General features: G+C 39.9%; 1 protein-coding gene across 1 annotated transcript in view; it reads left to right on the top strand.

Annotated features, from left to right (window-relative positions):
* ric8a (RIC8 guanine nucleotide exchange factor A) overlaps nucleotides 1-12,317 on the top strand; it is a 28,318-nt gene that overhangs the window by 6,226 nt on the left and 9,775 nt on the right. Inside the window, exons 6-9 of the mRNA XM_034196069.1 lie at nucleotides 458-557; nucleotides 3,590-3,777; nucleotides 8,744-8,838; nucleotides 8,924-9,074. Of these exons, the coding sequence (XP_034051960.1) occupies nucleotides 458-557; nucleotides 3,590-3,777; nucleotides 8,744-8,838; nucleotides 8,924-9,074 (534 nt within the window). The remainder of the gene's footprint in view (nucleotides 1-457; nucleotides 558-3,589; nucleotides 3,778-8,743; nucleotides 8,839-8,923; nucleotides 9,075-12,317) is intronic.

The following is a 12,317-nucleotide window of genomic DNA, read 5'->3' as shown; positions in this document are numbered from 1 at the left end:
GACATGTGTTATAATGGGGGGGAAATTATTACTCTGAGAGTTAACTTGACAAAGTTTAGAGAAAGGTTGTAGTTTACTATTTAATGCACATATTGAATAAGCCAACATGTGCCGACTCTTGCTTCAAGTCAGTCCTAACTTTTCCAATTTTGTCTGAAACATCGTCATGAAACATTATAGTATATGTATCTTTGCTATTTCAAATTGGTAAAATAAGATCATACCTTCTAGAAGATTGGGATTCAGCACTGGTGCTAATGTAATACCTGAGTTTGGTACAAAAACCAAAACAAATGTTGTGATACCTAACTGTTGAAGGACATTCGGTTCTTGTTTTGGTACGTTAGAATTTTTAATGCAACATATTTGTATCAAATGAGCACTGAGGTCGGATATCCAGCCATACTCTGAACAGGAAAAGATAAATAGTGAATGAGTGTCCCTGCTCTGTGTCCAGGTGCGTTTCTTTGACCTGCGCCTCACCTTCCTGCTGACGGCCCTGAGAGTGGACGTCCGGGCTCAGCTGGTCCAGGAGCTCCACGGCATCAGTCTGCTAGGTAACTGACTTCCTGTTTAACTGCTGACCTGGAAAACCAACAACAGTTGTTTTGGTTACAAATGTTAAGAGGCAACTATCCTAAAATGTTTCCACTTCCAGTTGCCTCATCTCGAAGTCAATGTTTTTTTGGATGTGTTTAGATGCCTGAAATAAGGTCTATAGTTAAGAGATTTAAAAATGTTTCTACGACATAAAATACATCAGTAGATACCCCACTTGTGATGAATGTCTGAAGCTTCTATATGTCATAGAAACAGCGGTTGTTAATAAGTGACTAAAGGGAGACAATGACGTCTCTAAAGTGTGCAAATCCTTTAAAAGGGTTGACCCACACAAGGCTCCTGGACCTGATGGCATCCCTGGCCGTGTTCTCAGGGTGTGTGCAGTTCAGCTGGCAGAGGTGTTCACAGACATCTTCAACAGGTCCCTGCTGCAGTCTGTAGTCCCTGCATGTTTCAAACACTCCACCATCGTTCCTGTCCCCAAATAAACAATAATCACCAGCCTCAACGACTACCGCCCAGTAGCACTCACCTCCATCATTATGAAGTGCTTTGAGCGGTTAGTCAAAACCTTCATCACCTCCTCCCTCCCTGACTCTCTGGACCCCCTGCAGTTTGCCTACAGAGCAAACAGGTCCACAGACGACGCCATAGCCCTCACCATCCACACTGCCCTCTCACACCTGGACCAGAGGAACACATATGTGAGAATACTGTTCATTGACTACTGTACTGTTCTCGTTTCAACGTATGGATATTGAACTTAACAGCCAGCTAAACTCTCCTCAGCATCATTCCTCCAAGGAACAGGCAGGTGTTGTATTTGGCAGGAATTGTAATGAGAAGAAGTGTGAAACTGAAACAGAATACATTTCAGTACAGTATAAAACAATGATATGTTCTTAACATTTACAGAATAAATGTACTTTTTACAAGAGCAGGTTATTGCAGGTAAATATGCAATGCAACATTACAAAGCATTACGTAACACACTATAACACAGCAACAAGTTCTTACAAAAATAATAATTATCCTTACTACAAAATTATATTACCACAAATAATATCAAACACTTGTAGCTAAGATAATAATTAGTAACTTGACTTACTGATAATGCCACGTTTAGGGCTTAGAACGAAGGATGGAAGTGGTCATAGCCACAAAGGAAGTGCCATCTCTTTCAAAGTACATTTCAAAAATAAAAGCTGCCTTCTAATTGCTAATAAATTCTTATTTGTGTTCCATGACAACTACAGTTCAGCTTTCAACACCATTGTGCCCTCCAAGCTGGTCATCAAGCTCAGAGAGCTCGGGCTCAACAGCGACAAGTTCTTACAAAAATTATTATTATTGTTCAGATCTGTGATTGGATCCTGAACTTCATGACGGGCAGACCCCAGGCAGTGTGGGTGGGAAACATCAGATCCTCCGCCCTGATCCTCAACACCGGAGCCCCTCAAGGCTGCGTGCTTAGCCCTCTCCTCTACTCCCTGTTCACACACGACTGCGTGATCACACACAGCTCCAACACCATCGTGAAGTTTGCTGATGACACGACCGCCATCGATCAGATCACCGACGGCGACGAGACGGCGTACAGAGAGGAGGTCGAAAACCTGACATCTTGGTGCCAGGATAACAACCTCCATCTCAACGTCAGCAAAACAAAGGAGCTGATTGTGGATTACAGGAAGCAGCAGAGAGAGGGACACGCCCCCATCGCATCAATGGGACTACGGTGGAGAGAGTCAGCAGCTTCAGGTTCCTCAATGTCCACATCACTGAGGACCTGACATGGACTCTTCACACCAACACCATCACCAAAAGAGCTAGACAGCGGCTCTTCTTCCTCCGCAGGCTGAGGAGGTTCAACATGGACTCCAGGGTACTCTGCAACTTCTACAGGTGCACCATAGAGAGGATCCTGACCTTCTACAGGTGCACCATAGAGAGGATCCTGACCTTCTACAGGTACACCATAGAGAGGATCCTGACCTTCTACAGGTGCACCATAGAGAGGATCCTGACCTTCTACAGGTGCACCATAGAGAGGATCCTGACTGGCTGCATCACGGCCTGGTACGGCAGCTGCACCGCCCTCAACCGTAAGACTCTACAGAGGGTGGTGAAAACCGCACAGAACATCACCAGGACGGAGCTGCCATCCATGGAGGACCTTTACTCCCAGCGGCTCAGGAAGAAATCCCTCCGGATTATTAAAGACCCCCATCAACCTCTTCTGTCTGCTGCCGTCTGGCAGGCGTTACCGCAGCATCAGGACTAAAACCACCAGACTCAGGGACAGTTTCATCCCACAGGCCATAAGACTGTTAAACACCTGAACTTTTGAAACAACATCCATAACATTAAACTGGCTGCTATTTAGAAATTATTTATCCAATATATCATATTCAATCACTTGCATATAGACTCTTATTGCACTATTTCACTATTTTACTATTTTTCTTTTTGTATTTACTTGCACAGTTTTTTCTGTTTTTCTGTTTTATTGTGTTGCACTGTTGGAGGAGCCTGTGACCTAAGATTGTAATCGTCATAACTACATTGTAGCTATGTACGTATGACCAATAAAAGCCTTGAGCCTTGAACCTTGATTACGCCAAACATTAGCCGCTTTAGCTTAGCGGTGACATGAAGTCATGTGACTGGGATGTTTGTTAAAAGCTAACGTTAGCTGTTAAAAATCATAGTGGTGTTAGTATGTGGAGATCTTGCTCAACAAAACCTGTAAGTATATTAATTGTGTGTTTGCCAAAGATATTTCTTTCTGGTGTTTTACAAAATCCAATTCTCATTGCTTTTTGTCAAGGAGCCCTTTCAATGCTATCTTCTGAGTTGGCCTACAAAAATATGTCTTAACTGCATCACTCTATCCCTAAGATGTTCTAAGTGCCAAAAACTCAACATAGGTAAACATAATCAGGTAAATGGTTGTGTAAACAGAAGGTACAAATGCACTAGGTGAGAGAGCACAAGTATATAACTTCCTCCTCTGTGTATGTTCTAGGCAACCAGTTGGAAGCCACGCTGGGTCTGTATTGGCCGGACACATTGGAGACAGCCAGGGCGGGCTTTGAGGGCGTCCCCCCCGAAGAGCTGCCCCCCCTGAGCCGGCAGCCGACAGAACGGGCCATGGAAATACTGAAAATACTCTTCAATATCACATTTGACACCAACAGACGCAAGGTTGACGAGGTACTAAAAAGAAACGACACGTATTTCAAATGTGTTTGGATGTTCAAACTGATTGACTATGTTCCGTGGTAGACTTTGTACATTAATTCATAAGGATATGTCTTTTTATTTTCCGACTTACCCGGAAGTAGCAATCATATCAAATGATCTCCAGTTGTTGGTACGTCCAAGCTACTGTATCTTCTGTCTGCATGAACACAGGATGACATCACACATGTGGTGTGGCTGGTGTGTGTTGCACCTAAGAGTCTACAGCCTTCTCTCAGCTGTACAGTACTTGGGCTAATAGGGCTTGAGCTAAATGCTTAAGTTCACCACCTACCTGAGTTTAGCATGCCAATATAACAACATTTAATTGTCACCTGCTACTTATTACTAAACAAAAACTATAGCTGAGGCTGATTTGAAACCAGAGCATTGGACAGATTGAAACTCTAGTCTGATGATGGCACTTGAATAAAAGTAGTTGGGTTATAACATTCATCCTGAGGGGAACTAAATGTATTAACCCTTAGATGCATTAGTGGGTCTTTTTTGACTCGGTGAGGTGGTTTTCTTGAAGTATCTTTGTAATTACATTTTTTTATCATTTCATATTCCAGCTATTCCTCAAAAAACCTGTTTTGGATATCATGCCTTTCAAAAATGTTATTTACATTTTAAGAAATTGTAGTTTTTGTATTACTACCCCAAGCTTCCATAAGTGGGTCTTTTTTGACGCGGTGAGGTGGTTTTCTTGAAGTATCTTTGTAATTACATTTTTTGTATCATTTCATATTCCAGCTATTCCTCAAAAAACATGTTTTGGATATCATGCCATTCAAATTTTTTATTTACATTTTAAGAAATTGTAGTTTTTGTATTACTACCCCCAAGCTTCCATAAGTGGGTCAAAAATGACCCGCATGCATTTTCTATGGAACCCTATGGTAACCTTTGATTCTTATCATCTGTTGCTGTCAGGAATACATTCACTGTGGACCACACAGACTACATCACAAGTGACACCTCTCAGGAAGATTATTTTACACAGCAAGATCTGATACCTGTCAGTATAATAATAATAATACATTATATTTTGATAGGGCTTTTCAAGGACTCAAAATCACTTTACAATAAAAGGGAAGGTTAGGGTGGGGGGTATAGGACTATCAAACTTGATCAACCGGCATGGATTGATGGGGGGTGGGCTATGAGTAGACAAGAGGAGAAGAGATGAGTTTTGAAAAGGGACTGGAATACTGTGAGGGTCTCAGAATAGCGGAGATCTTTGCATCAATACTGTATGTTCAAAAAGATTTTTTTTTCAAAATGTCAAAAAAATGTCTAAAATGATAAATAGTGAAAAATTAAATATAAAATACTTCTAGTGTGAACCAAAATATAATACTAAATATTATACAAGTCATTTTTTTCTTAACCAAAATGACAGAAATGGCATAAAACACATATTATTCTAATACGGGTCCTTTTTTACCCACTTATGGAAGAGTGTAGGGTCCAGTCACTCGTGCATCTAAGGGTTGACAAGGTTTTGCCAATGAATCATGGCACAATTTAGATTTTTAGATATAGAATAAGAACTGATAGAACTGAATAAGTAGAGACCTTGGAATATAATGGGATGCCCAAATACATTAGAATTCATCCTCTGGAGATGAAAACACCTGAAATCCATTGACCATTAGTTTAATTTATAACATAATGTCATATTAAATTAAATGATGTGTTTTTATGCAAAAATCTTACTTTGTAAAGTAACTAGTACCAAAAAAATGTCAAATAAATATAGTGAAGTACAATTTTTCCCTATTTTCGTCATAGTTGATTTGAAGTATAAAGTGGCAGTAAATGTACTTAGTTACATTATACCCCTGCCACTGACTAAACAAAAAGTCAGGGTAATACAAAAATGTCAATTTCAGAAAACAACAGAACATTTGTCAGTCAGATTTCTTAGCTTTTTACACACAAGCAAATGCAAATATACAATGAAGACACGTTTACAGTGATGGAGGTTGTTTTAGGAACACGTGACCAATGTGTGTGTGTGTTGCCTGTCAACCCCTCCCAACTTTAGTTTTATGAGTCAGGAAAGAATGCAAGAGAAAGGTGGTGGAGTTGCTATTTTGTACAATGATTCCCTTCAATGCAGGAAGACATCTTATGGGAACTTTGCTTCTTTTGAATATGTGGCCCTTCAGCTGAAATGCTCCTCTCGAGCTCTGTTCCTAAATATCTATAGACCACCCAAATACTGTGCGAGCTTTTTTGATGACTTTACTGAACTGCTGTCTATAGTGTGTATTGACTTTGACCGTCTAGTCATTGTTGGTGATTTTAACATCCATGTTGACAACCCCCAGGACAGAGGGGCTAAAGAACTGTTTTGTGTTCTTGATAGCTATGGACTGACTCAGCATGTGACGGAGCCCACGCACAATAAGGGGCACACTCTGGACTTAATTATCTCAAAGGGTCTGAATATCTCTAAGGTTGTGGTGACTGATGTTGCACTCTCTGACCATTCCTGTGTTTTCTTTGAGAGCTCTATTTCTGTTCACAAAAATGTTCAAAAAGAGGTAACCACAAAGCGATATTTAACTGAAAAAACAAAAACAACGCACGTGCCTTGTTTGCTACCGTCGACAGACTAACTAACCCCCCAGTGTCAGTAGCCTCTGAATTTCTATCCACCAGGGCGTGCAATGATTTTGCCTTCTTCACTGACAACATTCAGAAAATCAGACAAGCAGTCAGTGCCTCTGCATCAGGAACAGCAAATGTGTTGTCTCTGTGTCCACTTAACATCAATTCAGACATCATGACACAATTCCATCAGATTAATGATAACAACCTAGAGGACATTATTCAACTTCTGAAATCCTCCTCCTGCTGCCTTGATATTATTCCAACAGGATTTTTCAAAGATGTTTTGCCTTGCATGGCCTCAGATCTACTTCATATAGTAAACAAATCTCTTCACTCAGGTATTTTTCCACAGGCCCTGAAAACTGCAGTCATTAAACCGCTCTTAAAAAAGAATAATCTAGACGCTTCAGTAATGAACAATTACAGGCCTATATCAAACCTGCCATTTCTAGGTAAAATCATTGAAAAAATTGTTTTTCAACAGTTGAGTAACTTCTTGCATTTAAATAACTGTTTGGATGTGTTCCAGTCAGGCTTTCGTCCAAACCACAGCACTGAGACTGCTCTTGTAAAGGTCTTCAATGACATCCACTTACAGTGTAAACACAGACAGTGGCAGAACTTCAGTGTTAGTGTGGGGTACCTCAAGGCTCCATCCCACATGGAAGGAATATATATGAACCTATATATATTTAATATATGTCACATATATGTTTAACATATAAGTGACATATCTGAAATTGGACCCCTACATATATGTCTCTGAACATATAATAATAATACGTTTTATTTCGAGGCGCCTTTCAGGACATCCATGGTCGCCTTACAGTGCATTTAAAAGTTAAAACAGCTAAAACAAATGTTGTTGATGTTGCCTGATATGTACATATATATCCATATATGGACACACATATATGTACATATATGGGTGCAGTGTATATGCACATATATGCACATATAGGTTTCACATATGCACATATATGAACCTGAATATGGCATATATGCAGCATATATTCTGCATATATTTGCCATATATTGGCATATATGTTTGTATACTTTCTTTCCGTGTGGGATTCTGTATGACATATATGCAAAAAGACAGATATATGAGCTATATATGAGGCATTATGTAGGAGATATACAAATATATGAACCTGACTTTGGCATATATGTGGAAATATATGAGCTATATATGACACATATATCTCCTATTAATCCACATATGCACATATATGAACCTGAATATGGCATATATGCAGCATATATTCTGCATATATTTGCCATATATTGGCATATATGTTCGTATACTTTCTTTCCGTGTGGGATGTTGGGGCCTCTTCTCTTTAACATCTACATGCTACCACTGGCTCAGATAATGAAAAACAACAAAATAAGTTACCATAGCTATGCGGATGACACACACATTTACGTAACAATTTCACCAGGAGACTATGCTCCAATTCAAACACTGAGTAAGTGCATTGAACAAATCAATGACTGGATGTGTCAGAACTTTCTCCAATTAAACAAAGATAAAACTGAGGTAATGGTTTTTGGAGCCAAGTCAGAACGTATAAAAGTTAGCGCTGAGCTTCAGTCTGCAATGTGTCACAGCAGGATTTGGAAAAACTTGTCCATGCTTTTATCTTCAGTAGACTCGACTACTGCAATGGTGTCTTCACAGGTCTCACTAAAAAATCTATTAGGAAGCTGCAGCTGATTCAGAACGCCACTGCTCGAGTCCTCACTAACACTAAGAAAGTGGATCACATCACTCCAGTTCTGAAGTCTTTACACTGGCTTCCTGTGTGTCAAAGAATAGATTTCAAAATACTGCTGCTGGTTTATAAAGCACTGAATGGTTTAGGCCCAAAATACATTTCTGACCTCCTGCTAAATTATGAACCATCCAGATCTCTCAGGTCTTCAGGGACTGGTCAGCTTTCTGTCCCCAGAGTCAGAACTAAACATGGTAAAGCAGCGTTCAGTTATTATGCTCCAAATATCTGGAACAAACTCCCAGAAACCTGCAGGTCCGCTGCAACTCTGACTACTTTTAAATCCAGGCTCAAGACTTTTCTTTTTGCCGCTGCTTTTAATTGAACTATTCACATCTTAGACTGCACTGTAACTTTTATCCATATATTTTTTCTTTTAATGTGTCTTTTATTATCTTTTCTTTTTAATGACTGTTTTTAAATGCCATTTTCTTAATGTCTTTCATTTTTTGTAAAGCACTTTGAATTGCCTTGTGTTGAAAGGTGCTATATAAATAAATTTGCCTTGCCTTGCCTTACCTTGCCTGTGTGTGAAGGGGGACGCAGCAGAGTACAGACATGTGGGGGCCATCCTGAGACACTGTCTGCTGAGCCAGGCCGAGGGAGAGGAGCGCAATGAGGAGTTCCACAGGTACGAAAACACACGCTTCACTTGCACAGCTGATTCTCTGTTCATTCATTCATAAAGCAATTTATCTCTCTCCCTGTTCTCTCAGCCATACTGTTAACCTGCTAGGAAACCTCCCTCTGCCCTGTCTGGATGTTCTGCTGGTGCCCAAAGTGCAGCAGGGCTCTATTGAGTACATGGGGGTCAACATGGATGCTGTCAACATGCTGCTAGAGTTCATGGAGAGTAAACTTGACCAGGTGAGACTGCACTCTATGGGTATATAGGTTTAATACCTCTAAATCACATTGATGTTGCCTGATTGGTAATCATTCTTATTTATTGGGAAGTAAATAAACACACCCAGGCACACTGCTGTAAGGGTGATGTTTGTCACTATAGCTGGAGTATGTCTGGAGGATTAACTGATGAACCAACCCAGTCTGACATCTAAACGTGTAATAAGTACGTTGGTCCACAACTTGGGACGTAGTATTTCTACAAAAACGCCTCTGAAATTGTAGGATCAGAGAAATATAAAAGTCAGCCGAATTAGTGTTGATACTGCAAGGAGACGTATTGTGTGAAAAGAAATGTAAGATGTTGTTTAATTGATGATATATTTATGATCCAGTTCACGTATTCAGTTTTGGCGGCAGTTATTCCTGTCTGTCTAGAAGTCTTCTCATCAGGGCTCTATAAATAGAGAACTACGGCAGATATGTAATATTTAATGCAGCCGAACCGTGTATTACAATGCCGTTATGTGATGACTTTCAAAGAGAAAAGCAAGCACACTCGGAATAAAGTGTTATTTTATTTTTATTTATTTTTTCGGATTTCACATCGCATAAACACCATTTCCCAACGTGCATTGCGGCTAAATCATCCAATCACCGAGCTGAAGATCTTGCCTACGTCTGTTTCCGGTATTTCTTTATGACGATGTGATGTGAGATGTGAGATGTGAGATGTGAGATGTGAGACTAGGTTGGAGAATTGCACAGGGGAAAATAACGTATCTATGCCACAATTTTAGATGCTGATTTTGTTAAACTAATACGTTTGCGCTGTGGACCAACACTCTAAATTAACGGGGAAGGGGGTAGCAATAAAGATAACACCATTAAACAGTTACACAACATAACAGAAATAATATCGATAGCAGCGTCCCTAGCAACCACCTTGGTAACAATGAAAACGTTGTATGTATACTATCCCAAGTTGTGGACCAATGTAGTTATTACACATTTAGATGTGAGACTGGGTTGGATGAACGGTGTCTATGTGATCAAGTAGCAAAATAATAGGGTGGCAATGGCATCTGGTTGCTACACATTTCTAGTGGACTGCATTAATATAGCGCTTTTCCAGTCTTTAAAATACCTCAAAGCGCTTTACATTTCCAAGTCAGCATTCATCCATTCACACACATTCATACAAGGTGCCACCTGCTCAGGGAGACAACATTCACACATGCTCACACACTGTTGGTAAACAATTAAATTACCTAATGGATCATGTTCCTGACAGAAAGCAGTGGAGAAGAACTAGTTGCATTTACATTGTACTTCAAAAATCATTCTGGTTAGCTACGATGTAGGTCTCAGAAGTTGATGACAAAGCTGCTGATTGGCTGATTGTTCGGAAAGTTGAAAAGCCAGTTGTGTTTTGGCTTAAAGTAGCACTCCACCAATCTTACAAATAAAGGTCAGTTACTTATCATGAGGAGTATCTATAACTCTGTGAAAATATTAATATAATGGTATACTGTATGGTATATTGACTTCATTTGTATCGTTTTTTTTCCAGTTTTGCAATCTCTCAATCTCACAATTACCCATTCACCCACACCTGTCTGCCATACAGAGGCAAACAGAGGTGGGAGAAGTACTCAGAACTGGTACTGCGTAAAAGTAGAAGTACCAGAGTGTAGGAATACTCTGTTACAAGTACACGTCCTGCAATTCAACATGTTACTCAAAAAGAAGTAAAAAGGTATCAGCAGGCCCCTCCCTACAGGCCAATCACGCAGGCTGCATGGGGCCCCGCCTTGCGCAGGGGGCCCCGCCCAGAGGGCCTCAGCTGCTGTGCGCAGTTCTCCGCGCAGTTGTCCGTGCACCCCCCGCGAGAGTGAGAGGTGACAAGGGGAGCATGTCTGTAACCCGACACCGTTGCAATGAATCGACATCTGACCAATCACGGCTTTGATACGGCCACTTGTGCAGGTGAAGAGATGTCGGTGAAAAGACAGTTTCAGTCCGGCGCAAGCAAGAGGGGAAAAAAAAAAAAACATGAAGAAACTAGAGCGTCACTCGAAGGTGGGTTATTGTATGAGTCAAATGTACAACTTGCGAATGTTTTATTAGTCAAATTGCCAATTGCCATATTAAAACATCAGCTGCAATTCACGAGATGAAGAAGGCAGTCCCTGCATAGCATATAGGCTAATGGAGATGCAGTTATTTCCAGCATTCTTTATTTACCATTCATTCAAGTATGTTATGACTTTTATCTGTGTACAGGAGGAAGAGTGATACACTCTGTCTAGTTGGCTTACATAACAGTTAAAGTTTACAGCCTAAAAAATATTGAGCATTGTTTCCCCTTTTATTCATTTTGATGTCAATTTGCACATTTCATGGTGATGCTCAGCCTCTCCCCTTAACTCCTAACAGTCATCATCATATCAACCACAACACAGAGAAATACTGATAGAAATGTGTGTGTAGTTGTTGATACATTGCTGACAGAGGGAACTACATTTGAATACAGATTTAAGAAATGTCAGTTTTTGAGCATGTCATAAGCATGTTTTGTCTTGACTATATTACAACTATATTATAATAAAATAATATAGTATTTATATTATTGAATTGATTATGATTATTATTATTAGTAGAATTAGTTTATTTGCATTAATTATATTTTAATCTTTTTGAGGCTAGTATTTGGCAGGAAATGCAGACGTATTCACCTGTAAACACATACTGAACGACATACATTTACCTCACTGTATAAAAAAGTAACTGTGTTGATAATAATAATAATAAACAGGAATTATATTTGTAAAGTAGCCTACTTTGTTTTAAAAAAAATTGTTTCACTCCTGTCGGTTGGGGGGGGGGGGGGCCTCATCTCACAATGTCGCTTGGGGCCCCAAGTTGGCCAGGGGCGGCCCTGGGTATCAGCATAAAAATATAGTGAAAGTAGCGACAGTAAAAGTAGTCATTGTGCAGATTGGTCCATGTCAGAATAATATATATGATATGTTTTATAATGATTGATCATTAAAGTGTTCTCAAAGCTGGTAAAGGTGCAGCTAGTTTGAATGACTTTGTATACTGCAGGGTAGCTTGTGGATTTACTCCAGGTGGAACTAAAGTCTGATTTAACACTTGATTATATTTCACATCATTCATCCACATCTGTAAAGTAACTAAAGATATTAAATAATTGTAGTGGAGTAAAAGTACACCATTTACCTCTAGTAGCCCCACCCC

This window comes from Gymnodraco acuticeps, unplaced genomic scaffold (genome assembly GCF_902827175.1).
Source record: "Gymnodraco acuticeps unplaced genomic scaffold, fGymAcu1.1, whole genome shotgun sequence".
NCBI classification, from domain to species: domain Eukaryota; kingdom Metazoa; phylum Chordata; class Actinopteri; order Perciformes; family Bathydraconidae; genus Gymnodraco; species Gymnodraco acuticeps.
Note: the sequence above shows the minus strand (reverse complement) of the source record. Positions and strands in the feature narration are given on the sequence as shown.